Source organism: Clupea harengus, chromosome 11 (genome assembly GCF_900700415.2).
Source record: "Clupea harengus chromosome 11, Ch_v2.0.2, whole genome shotgun sequence".
Lineage (NCBI taxonomy): Eukaryota > Metazoa > Chordata > Actinopteri > Clupeiformes > Clupeidae > Clupea > Clupea harengus.
In genome coordinates, this window is record NC_045162.1 from 5,602,168 (window position 1) to 5,619,714 (window position 17,547).

General features: G+C 44.0%; 2 protein-coding genes across 3 annotated transcripts; one reads left to right on the forward strand and one right to left on the reverse strand.

The window, feature by feature from the left end:
* The first annotated feature begins 1,443 nt into the window (after nucleotides 1-1,443).
* On the forward strand, nucleotides 1,444-8,790 carry onecutl (one cut domain, family member, like). Of its 2 annotated transcripts, none has more exons than XM_031575643.2 (3): nucleotides 1,444-2,229; nucleotides 2,541-3,866; nucleotides 7,893-8,790. In XM_031575643.2, the coding sequence occupies exons 2-3, from the start codon at nucleotides 2,798-2,800 to the stop codon at nucleotides 8,201-8,203; spliced, it is 1,380 nt and encodes a 459-aa protein (XP_031431503.1). In that variant the 5' UTR covers nucleotides 1,444-2,229; nucleotides 2,541-2,797; the 3' UTR covers nucleotides 8,204-8,790. The 2 variants fall into 2 exon arrangements, with proteins under 2 accessions (XP_031431503.1, XP_012673531.2); XM_012818077.3 differs by having other exon boundaries at nucleotides 2,544-3,866.
* A 2,986-nt stretch (nucleotides 8,791-11,776) lies between these two features.
* On the reverse strand, nucleotides 11,777-15,955 carry LOC105891892 (cathepsin S). Its single transcript, XM_012818079.2, has 8 exons — nucleotides 15,869-15,955; nucleotides 14,854-14,984; nucleotides 14,455-14,577; nucleotides 13,991-14,143; nucleotides 13,441-13,665; nucleotides 12,648-12,813; nucleotides 12,443-12,545; nucleotides 11,777-12,343 (listed from the first exon to the last, which is right to left on the reverse strand). Exons 2-8 carry the CDS (start codon nucleotides 14,977-14,979, stop codon nucleotides 12,244-12,246), a joined length of 996 nt encoding a protein of 331 aa, XP_012673533.2. The 5' UTR covers nucleotides 14,980-14,984; nucleotides 15,869-15,955; the 3' UTR covers nucleotides 11,777-12,243.
* Nucleotides 15,956-17,547: the final 1,592 nt, after the last annotated feature.

Here is a 17,547-nt window from a genome sequence, read left to right on the forward strand (position 1 = left end):
GAGACCACAGTCCTCTGTTCTCATGGAGCCAAATTGTAAATAATTTAGCTAGAACACGATGTGGGCTCAATGTTTAAGGAGTTTCAGCTGTGTATGAACAGCGTTTGCAGAAATATAGGTCTATTATTGTTATTATTATGATTATCTTATTTATTTTATTTATGTGTATTATTATTCCTTTCGTCAGTTATGCTGATATGAGCTACCTAACGCTAGAATATGGAAAATAGGCACACAAAAAAATTGGAAAAAAACATTGGCCCACTAATTTAAAAAGTGATTGTGGGTTTAGTTTTGAATTTACTGTTAGCTTTCTACAATGTAACCTATTACATAAGGCCTACAGTAACACCCCTCAAGTGCTGGCTTCTTCAACCTGACATCAGGTTAGCTACTTGGACGTTGTGAGCTGATGGGAAATCGACTTAAGGTACAACATAGAAATAGAAGCCGTTAAAATACAATGTCTTGGTATTATCCATTTACCTTTGGACTGTAATTTGTACCTATTGGACTATGGAAGTAAAATGCAGGTATGAATTATCCTCGTTAAAAAACTTTGAGACTAGAGCGATGGTTTTGACTTGAATTCTCCAGGCACAAAAAGTGAACTCTCACCTCGACCTTCTAAAAAGAGTTTTTTTTTTTTTTTTAACCACTGACCATTTTACCTCCAGCTACTCTCCATGCACCTCTGCCTCCTTCCCTCCATGCAGCCATTCTTGCCACAGATCGATAGGGCAGCATCTGGTGCGGGAACACAGTAGTCCCACACCGCACTCGGGATTTCTCAAACGGCGTAGTGCTCATCTTTGAAAATTAAATTGACGGTTTGTTATGCTTAGTGCAATGCTACGCGTCCAGCTCGCTCTTCAACGTCCACCTAGCACGCCCCCTTAAAAAGCGAAGTTTAAATGAAGGTATGGTAGAGGTGTAATTTGTATTGTTTGTAGGTCAGGTGGTTCGCTTTATGAAAGGGTCGCACACGCGCATTTTGAATGAATGGCCTCATTGATCCTGTTTAGCGCCTCTCAGATTGAAGTGCACAATCTGCTGTCCTCAGGCCCACTCAAGCGCAATTCGAGAGAACTAATAAAGTGGGTCCCCTCGCGCAAGACAAAACATAGGCTAGGCCTGGGTACAAGAATGAATCCATCCACATTATTGGAATTTTAAGTATCTGTGGGCCTAGTCTTACATTTCCTCAATTCTGGTAAACGGCAGGCCTATCAGATTCCTGTACTTTTTTTTAACACAAACGTGAGGTTGCTTGTAACAGACTAAAATTGCCCCAGATTGCTGCCATGCGTAGATATTTTAAATAACAACTTTATAAAAACAATTAGCCATGATTTCCCTTCAAAAGCGAGGATGGTTTAGGCTCAGTCAAACTGAAAGCGTTATCACCATACTTGTTCATTCTGGTATACTGCTATTGGAGGTTCTGATATTCTATAGATAGGATATATAATATGCCTAATACTGTGGAAAACAATGGGTTTTAAATATGGTTACTACATCACAATTTGACAACTGGTGGGTACGATTTTTTTTATTATTTTGTTCTCATTCATGACCACCTGGGCCGATCACCACATTAATAAACCCTGGTATTACGGCACACTTCAGGCTAAAGGAATTAAGACAAACACAGCGTTGGTGAAAATCCGTGCCATTCTTTGAAGAGCCCAGCCGAAGCGAAGGGGTTAATTGGAGTTGGAGATTCATTGCACATCTGTCAGATTTTAAACCAGTGACGTAGGAGACCAGTGTGAGCAGGAGGAGAGGAGAGAGTTCGAGGGGGAATCGATGAAGTGGCAGAGAGAAGAGGGTGGAGGAAAATCACGGGCGGCAATAACAGAGAATAAGCTAAGCTCTTAGAGAAATCAGTGCCCCGCAACCGGGAGGCAAAAGACGGGTAAGCGACGCTTAGATAATCGTTGGTTTCTGGACTGCACGTTTCACCATGTTGAATTCTCAATACATCTGACCAATTGCATGAACCTGCGCGGACACGAGCAAGCCGTGTGGAAACAGACTACGATACGGATAAGAGAGATGCGGAGGACAGATACGTGATTTTCTGATTCAGAGCGAGTCATGCCGCACCAAATCTACAATTGAGATAATCTTTCTTTCATTTCTTTCATTTTTGTAACATTTATTTTATTTCGTAAATATTTCACCCGTTTCCAACAACGCCGCTGTTAGCCTCCGCCGTATCGTGGGGTAAGTAACCCTTACAAATGTTATGAAGTGTTGTTGGCAATAGGTTTCTTAATCAAGCCGTCAGAACTTAAATGAATAATCAAGCGGTGTTTTTCGTAGTCCTATATTCAACATTTAATTATTTCGGTGTGTCGGGGTTTTCGAAACATTTTGAATGGGAATCAACATGCATGTTTGGATTACCATATTCATCAATATAACTTCCTGATAGTTTCTAAGGATGAATGTGTTGTTAAAAAAAGGTAGTAGGCCTAGTTGACGTAAATACCCACACAGATTGCTTAAATGTATATATTTTTGTTGTTGTTCAGCAGGCTGCTAGTCGGACGCTTCTTTTCCAAAGACAATGACAACGATGCTGAGGGAAACAGAATAACTGATTGCTCTCACTGATCATTTGATGCCCAAAAAACTTTCACAGTTTTACCTCCTGAAACATTAGATAATTGAATTTGCAGTGGGTTTAAAGATAGGCAGAAGAAAAAGAAGAAAAAAAACCATCACAGGAAAGCACCAGTTTTGGCAACAAGGGAGGAAGGAGCCTTACTGACCCAGAGCCTGAATCATTATGAATGGAGATATGGGAGAGATGTCTGTGCACAGCCATGTGGAGCTGCAGGACGGCAGGGACATGCTCCACACGCGGGACCTCTCCGCTGCCTTCCCCCGGCCTTCCTTGGGGGACTCGGCCATGGCTCTGGAGCCCGAGCACCGGCACCCCGGATTTGACCCGTCCATGTCGGCCCTGGGCTACGGAGCCAGAGACACCCAAGCCATCGAGGGGAGCACCTACACCACCCTCACCCCTCTGCAGCCCTTCGATGACAAGTTCCACCACCACCACCACCACCACTCCCATCACCCCTGCCTGCCAGTCAGCAACGTCATCGGGAGCTTCACCCTCATGAGGGAAGACAGGGGCCTGGGGGGCAATTTCTACAACCCATATGGCAAAGACTTTGGGGTGACCCACTCACCGCCGTCCGCAGCCCCTGGCCTGGAGACGGGCATGCATGGCTACAGCAGCCTGGGCACCAACCAGGGCAGCCATGGCAGCCAGATGCTCGCCAGCAGTCACGACATGCACCTCGGTGGCAGCGGCGGCGGCGGCATTTACTGCCGGACGCCCGATTTCGGGCGAGAGATGTCCCCGCCCGGGCTCCACGGCGACTCCTCTGGTCTTGGCCACCAGCTCAACAAAATGGAGGCCCACCAGCACACCCCCAGCTACCACCCACACCTCTACACCCAGCACTACCAGCACCATCTGTCCAGCCAGCAGGCCTCTAAGGCCAGGGAGTTCCACTCCAGCGGCTCCTCTTCCGCTTCGCTTCCCGGCGACGGCATGCTGTCCAGCTCACAGAGCGGCGGCGGAGGTGCCGGTGGGGGCGGCGGCGGGGAGGAGATCGACACCAAAGACTTGTCCGCACGGATCATCAACGAACTGAAGAGGTACAGCATTCCGCAGGCCATCTTCGCCGAGAGGGTGCTGTCCAGGTCGCAGGGCACCCTGTCCGACCTGCTGCGGAACCCCAAGCCCTGGGGAAAGCTGAAGTCCGGGCGGGAGACCTTCAAGAGGATGTCCCGCTGGCTCCAGGAGCCCGAGTTCCAGAGGATGGCGTCCTTGAGAATGGAAGGTGAGACGCTGTCTGGAATGTTTTTGTCTCAGGTGATTGTTTGCTCCAGCCTTCATCCTGGTGAGAGAAGAATCCACTTCTCGGCCTGTTTGATTCATGCTTACCTGGCCAGTGTAGTCACCGGTGCCCCGGGGTTAACCTCATCTCATATTTTAGATTGGAGGTAGTGGATTCAGGTCAAACCTCTGGAGCTGCTAGCTATAAATGTTTGAGTACATTTCAGATGAAAAGCTCATGGATACAGAACATCTTCTTCTGTGTGTCTTTGTGTGAGGTTAAATGTGCTACTATCTTAGCAGGCTGCCAGGTGCTACGAAATTGTAGAAAGTGTTTTTTGCTTCATGATTAGCATCACTGGGGCCACAGTGTTTGTATAATTCAAAATGGAATATATTCGATACCTATGTCTCCAGTCTTTAAATCTTCAGCAGCAAATAGTATGGTTTTGTGTTTTATCCATGGGGAGGTACATATTGTGGAGTGTATAAAATGCAAAAGCGCAATCATGCACTTACAGAAACCTGATATTTTCATGGGTTGTGTGTTACGATGTTGTGACATGGCTGGGGCTGACAGGCTATCTGGTGTGTGTGACCCTGCAGAGGTCTCCAGAAAACAAATACGTATTAAAAAAGCTGTATTTCTCTCCAAATATGTCAATATGTGCCTGCTGCTAGTCATACTCTACAGCACACATTGTTTGGTCTGTGGCAGCAGGTAAACAAGCGCATTTCTGAATCATAAATATATAATAAAACACGAAATCACAGACACTGATATCATCCGAGCTGTCTTGGGGAAAACACTTGGTTGTCGCCATTATTTTCTCAGTAGAGCTATTAATGAAGTCGTCTATTTGGTCATCGTAAATGGAGGGGTGGTTGTGGGTTCATCTAGTGCAGACAGGGGTGTGTATAGGCTTCCAAATCCATGTGTATTTACATCCCGGCGAAAGGGGGGAAGTGGACACCTTTGTACTTTTTCTACATAACCTACTTTCCATGAGGGCTGGGTTTTCTGGCCAGCCCCTTTGTTTAATTACCAACTTCTATTGATTTCCTTGGGAAAAAACTGCGTCTGGCCAGCGTGTACCTCCAGCAGATCAGGAAATCGAGGCAGAAATTAGAATGCACGGCACCCCACGCGTCCTGTCTTAAGCGTGTCTAAGTTCGCCACAGCTGAGTTTCGAGATGATTCAGCCGAACACAGCAGCCTGACAAAGGCTCGCTATCTTTATTATATGCTCTTTTGAGGCATTTCTGTTGGCTGATTAGGTAACCGTTTTGGACTGCAGAGCTTGTTATGAAAGACTCGTCACCCGAGCCTGTTTACACAGGCTTGTCTCTAGAGCTGGCGTGATATTTTTCGTGTTTTATGTTTATGTTTTTTATTTGTTTGGGCTGGCCAAAGAAAGTGAACCTTTAAGATCTGTTGTAAATATGCTGTGCTTGTACCTCTATATACGATAATTCACCGTATTGCATTGGATGCCTGGTAGTTCATCCATTGAATGGTATCTGGTCGGGAGGAGGGATCCAGGCTATTAACTAGAGATCATTGCTCGGCCCTCAACATACTCGGGGAGAAGAGTGATTTTTATGATAACCACTAAAACCTGAGAACCTCTTCAGACCTAAAACCCGGGAAAGGAGAAACAGGCTTAAGTGTTAACCCAGCCCTTCAGCGCCTGTGACATTCTCAAGCCTGAGGAGAAGAAAGAAAAAAAAAATCACGTCACCCGAATCAGCAAATGGCCAGATTCAGTGCCTGTGTAAGCTGACAGGAACAACCAGCACGGAAGAATTAAAAACCTATTTAGCTGAAAAGAAAAAAACGCATTGCATAAACACGAAAACAATTGTGTGTGTTTTTTTCCATCTCGTGTCCGCTTCCCCCTGCGCCCAGGCACTGAAGGAGTTAAACATGCTCTGTGGGTCGGGGAGTCTGAGCTGCGCAGATTTAATCAATAATTTCTATCAGCCCCTGGCCCAAGCAATCAGTGGGGGGTGGGCCGGAGCTGGGGGAGATAGGGAGGGGGTTGGCAGAAGAGGAGGAGGGGTGGTGCTGTGGGGGGGTGGTGGTGGTGGTGGTGGTGGTGGTTGGGGGGGGGGGGGCAAAGGGGTGCTCAGATGCTGGGGGGCAGGGAAAGGGCTTTCTATCACGTTTCAGCAACAGAAGACAGGGACATACATCATGATTAGGAGGTGTTCCCACGATCATAGGAACTCTGTGGAGGAATATTTATGTATCTGAGAGTGGCCGGCTCGCTCGGATTTATGGCATAGTAATCTCAGGCCTTTTACACATGATTACAACGTAAGGAAGCATTTACTTAATGGCGCCGCGTTATGATTTTGAAGGGGTGTGTGTGTGTGTGTATGTGTGTGTATGTGTGTGTGTGTGTGTATGCGTGTGTGTGGGTGTGTGTATGTGTGTATGTGTGTGTGTGTGGGTGTGGGTGTGTATGCGTGTTGTGGTGGTGAAGGGATGCTGACTAGAGAGGAGGCACAGACAGTGGAATGTATTCACCATCTTCTCACAAAAATGTGACGTGTTTTACTGGACTTTTCACAGTACTCATTTTGTTGTGCTTTCTGTGCATCATCTAGTGCAGTGCATTCACAAATGTTCAACCTGTTTAACAAATGTTATTATGTTATATATGATTTATTATAATAAATTATGTATATGTAATTCTTTAGTTTCTGAATATCAGGTACATTTGATATGGAAACATTCAGGCTCCTTGTACGATGTTTAGCCAGCCTGTTTAGCCAGTACTGATTGTGGCGATTTTGTGGCAAGGCTGGAACACCAATCTTGGATACAGAAACATTACTGGCTACACAGTTGCGGATCTATTCAAAATGTCTCCTCTGACCAACTTACATAAAAGTGTGAGAGCCTCTATCTCTGAAAATGAAAATAAATATTTGTCCTTTTAAACAAGAGTAATGCACAGTGCACAAGCTGTGTCAAAACTGTAAACATCTGCTGAGCCTGCTCTGGGAGGTACTCCTAGTATGTGGTTTAGTGAGAGAACCTGCCCTGGGAGGCACTCCTAGTACGTGGTTTAGTAAGAGAACCTGCCCTGGGAGGCATTCCTAGTACGTGGTTTAGTGAGAGAACCTGGATAACTCAGAGTGAGCGGTAAACCTCCTAATAGAAGAGCTCCATGGCTTCATTCTCCCAGGAAAACAAAGCCACAGGGCTCTTCTTTTAGGAGGTTTACCACTTATTCTGTGTTAATTTACCCAGGTTTGTCACTAAACCACGTACTTGGAATAAATCCCCTGATATTTTGTGACTCTTTTGTGTACTGTGTTGGTTTGGCAACAGTATGGAGAGTGTTGGTGATTATGGTTGGCTGACAGTGTATATAGATCAGGGTCCTGTTTCAGAAGGGCCCCATGTGACAATGATCAATACGGGATGATAGAGGGAGGATAATGTTTAACACTCATCTGAGTCATCCTAGTGAAGCAATTCCTCATTGGATGTTATTGAAAACGTTGAGCGCACCCCTCCATCAAGGATGCTTCCCTAAACAACGGCCTCCACTGCCCCCTATGCCTTTAGATAGATAGACAGACAGATAGATAGATAGCCAGGCAGACAGACAGACAGACAGACTTTATTTGTTCCCTTCGGGAAACTGGTTTTGCAGTGTACCATTGAAAAAAAACCATCTTTGTCATTCACACACATCACAGAGGTCAGTTAATAAGGCAACAAGGAATAAATGAGCACATAAAAAACTAAGAGCATAAATATACTGTAAACTAAAATAGCATAAATATACTAGGTAAAAGAATAAGGCAAGAGGTTTGTAAGTGTGTGGAGCGGGGGGGGGGAGGACTTTTTCATTTCATTCTCCTTCCCCCTCTAGCTTGCAAGCGCAAGAAGCTCCTCATTGATTGTCTTTTTATTGGTGTGCCATTTAAAATGTTGAGCACACCCCTCCGTCAACAATACTTCCCTAAACAACTGTCTCCTCCGCCCCCCCCCCCCTTCTCTCCCCCACAGCCTGCAAGCGTAAGGAGCTGGAGCAGAGCAAGATGGAGCGCAACCAGGTGCCCAAGCGCACGCGTCTGGTCTTCACCGACCTGCAGCGGCGCACCCTCTTGGCCATCTTCCGTGAGAACCACCGGCCCACCAAGGACCTGCAGATCACCATCTCCCACCAGCTGGGCCTGGAGCTCACCACCGTCAGCAACTTCTTCATGAACGCCCGCCGCCGCAACGTCAGCAAGTGGGCCGAAGAGGGCCGGCCGTCCTCCACGGGCTCCTCCGGCTCCAGCGCGTCCTCCTCGGCCGTGTCTTGCAGCACTGCATGATGGGATAGGTAGAGTCAGCCAGCCCTGGCACCGGCCCGGTCACAGAGCAAGAGTGGCCCGCATCTCAAAGATGGAGGCTTGGTGTCGTGGGCCGCGAGGTAGCTATGGAATTAGGTGATGTCATTTTTTTTGTTCGGTTTTTTTTGTTTTGTTTTTGGCATAAATTTCAGGAGACTTTCAAACCAAAGTTTATTGTCCTTTGTGGACAAGGTGATATTGAATGTGTGATGCAAGCCTGCTTTTGTGCCGTTTTATGAAAGGTCACGCGTAAGGGGACGTCAAAGCATATGGCCTCTTTCACAGGCATGCGTTTTTCTAAAAGTGTACTTTATTTCAGCTGGGTTCAACAGCAGATAAAAGGCAGATCTAACTGAGTTGGACTTAAATTACCCAGGGGTCATTGCACTGCTCATAGGTCCATTTCTTTATTGCCATTCCCTAGCTTTAAAAAAAAAAAACCTCAGACCTCATGACGTCATCCTGTGTTCACTCTGGGCAAGTCTTTTGTCCCCCTTTAGTGTAATGGACACAGATTTAGTGTTTATTTTCCCCAGGAGTGGACTATTTTGTCTGAGGTCTGAAGGTGAAGGAATTATAAGAGGCTTCACCTATAGAGTTAGTGGAGGGGCCCGTAACCGTAACGATATGACAATGTAGGTCAGCCCGGGTGCAAAAGATGAAGATTCTGTGCAGTTTTGCACCGAATTGTTTGATTTTCTATGACCCTTTTTTTTTGTCAGAGTTCTCTGAAATGAAGGAATGTGGCTCTGTTACTTTGTACAGATTTCAAGCACACTTTTTTCCATTTATATGACACAAGTGTAGGTGGAGAGCCAGCCAGATCTCCTGGCTTACAGTATTATTAACTTTCTGTCCTCATGAAGAACACAGGATTCACAGCACAGCTGCTTTGATTGGAGATAGAATTCAAACCCATCTCACGCAAGAAAAAGAAAAAAAAGAGAAATTCTAACTAATGTATTTAAGACTATTAATGTATTTATTTATATTTATTTATTTGCTTATTTATTTGCTGTTTAATTATTTATTTACCAATGTACTGTGTATACTCTTATTTATTTCATGCTTTCTGTGTCTGTGCGAAATTGAAACCATTGACTGATGGGGCGTCATTGTTTTATGCTTTTTTGAGCCCCATTAATATACCAAAGACGAACATTACTCTCCCTGAATGTAGTGTGATTCTTCCCTCAATGTTATTGTTAAACATACGGGATAGGCCTGTGTTTAATATGTTTAAAAGTCTATTTGTATTCTTGGCAAATGTCTCATTGTTCAGATACTTATGCCAAAGTTAGTTTGAAAGTGAAGAGTTTGTGATAGCGCATTGGTTTGAGATTTGCTGTGATCGTCGGCGGGCCCTACGGCCGAAGTGTGTCCATGTCCCCATGACGATTATACTACAGTATATATGTGAATATATACAGTGCATGCAGACAGCAAATGAAGTATCTCCATGATATGATTTCTATCCATCTTTCCCCTTGCAGTTATTAGCATACTGGAGGGACTGTGGATCAGTGTGTGGTTGTGTGTGGAGAGTGGAGAAGGGGGGTGGGGTTGGGGCACGGGTGGCTTGTTTATTTTTTTCTTCTTCTTTTGTTTTGTTTGTTTCCACTGAGCTTGGCCACGGTGGTCTGTCTTTAACCTTTCGGAGGGGCGTGTCGTGGAGCCCCGTTACAGCATGCACTTGAAAGTGGGGGCCCATGAAAGAGGCCATCGACTTCCAGCAGACTTCAAAGAGGCCCTCTTTCTATTTTTTTTTTTCATGTGTCTCCTCTCCACGCAGCCTGTCTGGGGTGCAGACCTGCTCCGACCCATGGGCTTTGGACATTCAAAGGGGCGGGCAGATCAGAGAAGGGGGCTGAATCACCCCAAAAAATTGAAGGATTGAGGGAAGGTGGGGGTGGGGGTGGGGGGGTTGCAGGCAGCGGAATTAAACTTTAATGGCTGCCAACTGTAAGTGTGCTGTGGGAAGGGAGATGGGTAGCGGTAGCTGAGGGAAGTCTCAAGTCCTGTGGCCGCGTTTCTGCTCCAGTCTGACACGGTCTCGCCCATTTATGGGACTTGCAGATGCACACGTCTACGTCAGAAATCACGGCTCCTACAAAACGAAACCACACTCGGTCAAACGTGGGAGTAATCACACAGTGTTGGACGTGTTGTGATTTTAAAGGTTCAAAGTGGGGTTAGGTTTTCGTGTTTTTTTTGCCCCCCCCTTGTTATTTGAGGGCCTGGTCAAATCTGCGGCCTAGTAATGAATGTACTGTCTTTGGCGCCATCTAGTGGTGAAATTGTGAATGATCTCCAGTGTGACCACAAAGGAACAGATGGAGTGGAGCAAAAGCCCCAAATTACCCAGGCTGTTTCAAGAGAAAGCAAGGAATGTTGAGAACAACAAATAATCTTAAAAAACAACACCAACCAGCGGCGAAAGGATATAAATGAGATGTAGAAAAAAAACCTAAACCACTCTACTTCTCTACTCTTGTGCCCGTCTGTTCTATGTACATACAGATGAATTCATCTACCTCAATTGTGTGATATGTTTGTGTAGCTGAGATGTTACTTAACCAAAGACTCCATCCTTTTCAGGGAGTGTCTCTCATTTCTTTTAAAAAAAACTATGTGTGCTGGAATCAATCCCCATCAACCAAGGCTAATCAAGCCCCTTTTCAGTCGCCGAGGGCAAAGGACAGCAGTCAAGTAGGAGCACAGCAGTAGCTGGAATGCAGCAGTACCTGATGTGCCGGTTATAAGATCAAATGTACCGTTGCCAGGAGACGGTTAATTATGACTACTACTATGAGTCTCTGGAGGACGGGTGTTTAAACTAAACCAAAAAATAAGATCACTGAAACCTAAGTATAAGTTAACTTAAGTAAACTAACATACTTTATTTAAATAAAATCAGCTCTTCAGCACTGGGTACTATGCATTCCAGTTCAATGCTGCGCTCCTATGATTGAATGCCAGCCTTACTCCAAGAACACTATGCCATCAGAAGTACCATGTATGCCAAACGTGAAGATCAAATGGGAGTGACAATCGAAGCAGGGGGGATCTTGCTGTGTATATGGTTGCTTTTCCCTGAAGTGTATTAATACGAAATACTTAGAAGAAAGCCAAAAAAAAACACATTAACAACAAATCTATTTTGGGTATTTCTTGTGTGTGCGTACCTACTCTGGTGGTGCTGCCATTCATGACTCTGTGTGTGTGTGTGGGTGTGTGTGTGTGTGTGTGTGTGTGTGAGAGAGAGAGAGTGTGTGTGTGTGTGTGTGTGTGAAAGTAACCAATGTGGCTAACCAACCAAATGCAGAATCATAACACTTCAAAGTATCAATCAAGGCAAGACATTCTGTACCCATTTTGGAAAACAAGAATCACTTGATTACCTCATGAATTGTTTGTTGTGATGTTGCACTGAAAATAAAAAAATGTCATTTTTAACTGTGACAACGAGATGGTCTTTCTTTCTGCTTGGACTTTTTTTTGGTCAAACCTCAGACAACTTGCGAAGGCCCATAATCAGGACTAAGACACTCAATGTGAAAGAAATTATTTTAATTAAATGTTCTGATTCTCACCTCTCCCCCTCTCTTCACTTAGTAATTACCAGCAATGGTATTTTAAGGTAGGTAGCAATTGCTATTTAGACAGAGGAGTAATGGTTATGAAGGGGCAGAGACCTATAAGAAATAACAGTCTCTGCTGTAGAACCACACGACCTAGAGATATTACTTCAAACACTGATCAGTGATTGAACATGTGCGCTGAGCCTCATCTGCAACAGCAGAAAAACAAGTTTGCTTTGGAGTCTGTGTCCACATCGCGAGAATCCATGTCTGCAGGAGTATACCTGCCCTTAAGTGTAGTGGATATATACTGTGTATCTAACAAAGAGCTCGCTTAATGATTTATAGGCATTACTTTACAGTTAAGACTATGAAAGACAAATGAAGTACAAAGAGCATGAAAAAAAGATCCCTTTAGTGAGTTCTCACTGAGGTGGTAGATCACATGATTGGGTAGCAGGCATACTTTGCAATGCCACACTGGTTGTTCTTGTTCCGTGCCATGCGAATGTACCCATGGTCTCCAAAAGTCGCGCCCCAGCTGAAAAAAACCCCCCAAAACGCAGTTAAAGAGGAAGTGAAAACTCATGTCATCAGCCTTCCTCCAATTGTATGTCCTACTAGTTAAAAAGATTAGTACCTGTTCTTCACCAGCCAGTAATCCTGTCCCTCCATGGAGCCATAACCCACTGCAAGCACTCCGTGGTTTACCTTCTGAGTGCACGAGGCGTCATTGTACACCCCTGTGAACCCATACAAACATTTACTTAACATACAAATCCAACTGATTTCTTGATTTATGGTCACAAAACTGTAGGAGCATTTTGTGTATACCGAGAACGTACCACTGCGGAAGAAGGTGAACTGAGGGCGAGTGGCGTCGATGGCCACAGAGACGGGGCCAATGGTGGCCAACGCTTCCTTCAGGGCGTCCTCACTGTCCTCGGTCACAAACTTGAAGCTTGTGCAGTTGGCAGCACGCTGGTCAGCCTTGTACTGGCACTGTCCTTGCTGCCAGAGCACAGTCGTGAATGAGTAAATGAACAGCCATGTTGCTAGTAATAAACAAGCAAACAATTGTCCGCAGGCAGTGTTTAAAATACTCAAAGCTGGTGTTTTAAAGGGTTGTGGAAATTTAGCTGATTCGGCCAAAAACAAAGATGAAATACTGTGGCAAGAGAGTATCCTTTAGTTAATGTGGCCCACAGCTTAAAGATGTATTAGCTTCAGGCAGCTAAACTTAAAAAAAATAACACATTTCTGTCAGCTTAGCCTGAAGATGTCTGAAATAACCATCTAGGAAAACCAGTGGGACAACATCAACAAAGCCCATGTAGATGATCCGATACAGAGATGGAGATTAATGTGGGATTAGGGTGGAAAACTGACTAGCTGTTAGCAACCATCCTTTTGTTGAGCATTTGTTTAGAAAACGTGGCCAACAAAAAAATAACTAATTTCCATTTTCTCTTCAGAACTGTTTGAGAGATATTGTAATGTCTATTGCAATGATATTCTATTGTAATAGAAGAAAGTTTTGCTGCCCCTCTTGCCCCCACCCTGAGGACCCATAACAGTAACAGGTGTACACCAGCAGCAGAGTTAAAGCTATAATATATACACATCTAGCCAACTTACCACTCCCTGGTATGGGTAGGCAGCATCTGAGTCGATGCCCTGGTTGTCAATGACGTACTGCCACGCTTGATGCATGAAGCCACCATTGCAGCCCTTGTTTCCGTACTTGCTTGAGCAGTCCACCAGGTTCTGAGGGCTGAGGTCCACCAGTGTCCCCGTGGTCTTCATCAGCTGGCCCTCCAGGGCCCCGACGGCACTGAACGCCCAGCAGGACCCACAAGCACCCTAATAGGCACAGCTAGTTATTTGTGGGAACTTCATAAGTATGTAAAGAATGGTTTTAATGAATACAATAGCAACAATCTTCGACTAACTTTACACATGAAAAAAGTGGAAGGCTGAGTCATATGGTGAGGAAGTGGGGGAACTGAGGTTGGGGGCATTCCTCTTTCTAATCTACCCTATTCAAAGAGCTTTCATCACATGACAAAACCATACTGCCTGTTTCACTGCACTATATAATCTCATATAGAGTTTCATTGACGCCATATAAAGCAAAGAGAGCCTATAGATCTCTATGTGAACAGTAGGCTGTTTAGCAGAAGTCTACCTGCATCTTCACTCCGGTGACATAGCCCTTCTCTCTCCAGTCAATGGAGTCAGGGACCGAGGCACCAGGTGCACCCACGAATGCTGAGGTGTCCCTCCTCAGGTCTGAGGGCACACGAGTCAGTGCATACTGCTGGAGAATCTCCTCTGGTGTCTGTAAAACATTCAACATGAAATGACTCACTGAGATGTCAGCAATCCAGCAGTAGCCTCATATCCAGAGAGTCAACAATACCCTTAGTTATTAGTGATGCCAGTCTTGCCCATTTGGTAATATAATAATACATATAATATAATAAAATATATGATCATCTGCGTATAATAGCATTGATTGTATTGATACATTTTTTATCAAAAGTCACAAGGCAAAATAGAAACATAAATGACACAGCTTGTAGCCCACAGGATAAGACTAATGTGATTTGGGGAAACAAAGACAGAGGAGCATATGGCTGCACTGCATACCAGGTCTCCCATGTGGTTCATGGCCAGATCATAAGTGTGTAGTCCCATGGAAGATTCCAGATTGTGCAGAGAAATTAGCTGCAGATTCTTCTCCCATAGCTCCCGTCGCATAAGATCCTCTGCCTATTACACATAATAACATATACATTAATCGATTTTACCGTATAATACATCACAATATTAATGTCTATGCGTTGTTTATCGTTCTATTAAATGGCACTGTTATTTAAGGTTCATACAGAAATCTTAATTAAAAAATGTAATGATTAATCTAGTTTAACCTAGTAGTAAAGTAATATGTCTTGAATGATACTAGATCCTAATCAATACAAAATTGAGGTCAAGGTTTCGATGTCTCCTTTTCATTGCCAGTGATCTAGGAGGATCTAGGCAACTGACCTCGATGTTATAGGCCTTGCTGTGGGTCTTCTTCCACAGCTGCCAGTGCAGATCCAGCGATGAATCTGTTAGAGCCACTGAAGTCTCCACCACACACAACAAAACGATCACGGCGCTCCCCAGCATTGTGGCTGCAGGGTTGGAAAAAACACACGCAGTGATTTCACCACGGACTTCCTGGCAATCTTCTTGCAACCTCTTGTTATAAACTGACTGTTTACCAAAGGTCAGAGAGAGATCCTAAACCCAATTCAATGTTTGGCACAACACATTGACTTGGTTTGTGCTTTGACCAGGAAGTTCTGTCAGAGCAGAGAAAAGCCTAATGTCCTGAGAGTGCTATTGGAATATTCCTTTATCGTACATCCTGTGTCATATGTCATGCTTGGTCAGTGGTCAGCTCAGCATCACTGTGACTCCGCAAACATGTCATGAGATCAAAAGGCAAGGCAGAAGTGAAATTCAAAGCTTAGCTATTTTCAGGTGGGGAATGTTGTAATCTAAAATCAGCAATCAGCATTATCATTGCAAAACACATTGAATCAAAAGGTTTAAATATCTTTTGTGAAGTAAATGGAATGGGGCGTGGGACACAGAAACTTAATACATGTTCATAATTTTGACCTTACAAATTGTGAAAGTTAGTCTGTCTTTATTATGAGGAAACGCAAAAGGAACCACGACACACAAACGCTTCAAACCCCTTAAATGATCAACGGTAATTGCTGAAACACCCTGTTGCTGTTATTAAACCTTTGGTTATTGTTGTTTTGCTTTATGTTTGCGTTATATCTAAGACACATCATATAACAATATTGTTGTTTTGTAAGACAATCTTTCAGAGACGATGAGACAATGGGCTACCGTTAAGGAAATGACCTACCTTGAAAAACGAAAGTAAAAATACACTGTAACTAACAAAATGACCAAACATGACAAATTAAAGATGGGTCTTATAGGTTAAATCAATATGACCAAAACAATATGACCAAAACAGGTTATTGAATGTTCTTACCTCTTAGACTTTCCTCAGTGTCACGAACAAGCGGTGGATGTCAAGTTAAGAACACTGTTTCAAATTTCCTGTTTTCATAATCAAAGTGTCACATGGTTGAAACCAAACTTGCCCAACACCATCCCTCCCCGCCTCACTCTCCTGACGTACCAGTTATTCAATTTAGATATTTCTTATACTTAGATAGGGTATTCTGGGGTATCAGGCTATTCTTGATGTGTGTATGGGTGCGTGAGCGTTTAAGTCTGCATGAGTTTGATTGTTTGTTTGTTTTGTTGTTTATCTGTCTGTGTTTGTGTGGGTATAGCAATTAACTCACAAGTAGCATACAACACAGGTGTAACAGGGTCCGATAGTTGAAATGTCCAGCCACACGCTCTAAAAGATGAGAAATATTAGATACCCATGAGTGAAGTAGCCTATATAGTTCAGTTTATGAATCTGCTCTGAGTCACGGGAAAAAAAACCCGTATATGACGTATTTGTCCGCTTCCTCTTGCATACCTTTGTAAGCAAGCTCAACGGAGTACATTTCAGCGAGCTTTTGTGCTGACTATGTTTCGGCCTCTAAGGGTCGCTAGATGATCTAGTATGTGATACGGCAATTGAAACACAATTTATGGATAGCTCGTTGAAATGACAAGAATGCCCCTAGACGGCAAGCATATCGGTCCACTGGTGGATTTTAGGCGGCACCCCTCTGGTTGGATGCCGCTTCTGGTCCGCTCTCAGACCACCATCCTCTTTAGTGTATCGCTGATCGTGGATATTAGGAAATTACGATTTTTTTTTTTTTACAATTCCTGGCTTTGGGGGTTTGAACGTGAGTGGCAAAACGGGTTTTCTATAACTCACCAGCGGACCGCCCGAAACGTGTTCCGCTGATGAGCAAAATGCCAGCGGACCCTGTCCCTGTCCACTGGCCTTTTGCTTTCAGGGCCCAATCCGCTTCAGAGTGGAGCTCACAGAGACCGGAGTTTTGTTCTTAACGGACCTACAGCAATGACAGCTACCTACGTAAATGTGAGGAGAAGTTTTTCATTTTAATTATTACCAAATAGCATCAGTATTAATGACTACCTTCAGGCCTTTACTGTGGTAGGATGTGGAGCGTGTACTGGTATGAATGTGGAAGCGCACAATACCTCTGCACACTACAATATTTTCAAAATATATGTTGACAAGGAACTTTCTTTTGTAAACAGTGGCTATTTCATTTAGTGTAGTTTTTGATTTTATCTGTGGAACTTCCCAGACTTATTGATTATAGGCTATACATTGATTATATATCATATTTGTATATTAAAGTGTAAGTTCACCCCCAGTTCTGAGCTTAACCTTAACCCACTACAAAATTTTGAAACATGCAGAAATGTTGGCAAGGGGCTGAGGAGGCGAGGTGTCGTAAACGCCTTTTAATGTGAGTCTTGGTCAGCGAATGAAAATTGACATCGGCCTTGCAAGCAGCTTGCAAAGTTCAGGATGATTTTAAACAGTAGATGGCGTGCTGAGCCATATTTTATAAAAAATGTCATTGCTGTGTCTCATCACTGTTTAGTCATATAATTTCATTGACAGCAAAAAAAAACAAACACACATTTTAGTGCGTAGTTATGTTTAATTACATTTTATATTATTATAATTATTATTCTGAAGGCATACAGTGAGGAACTAACCCT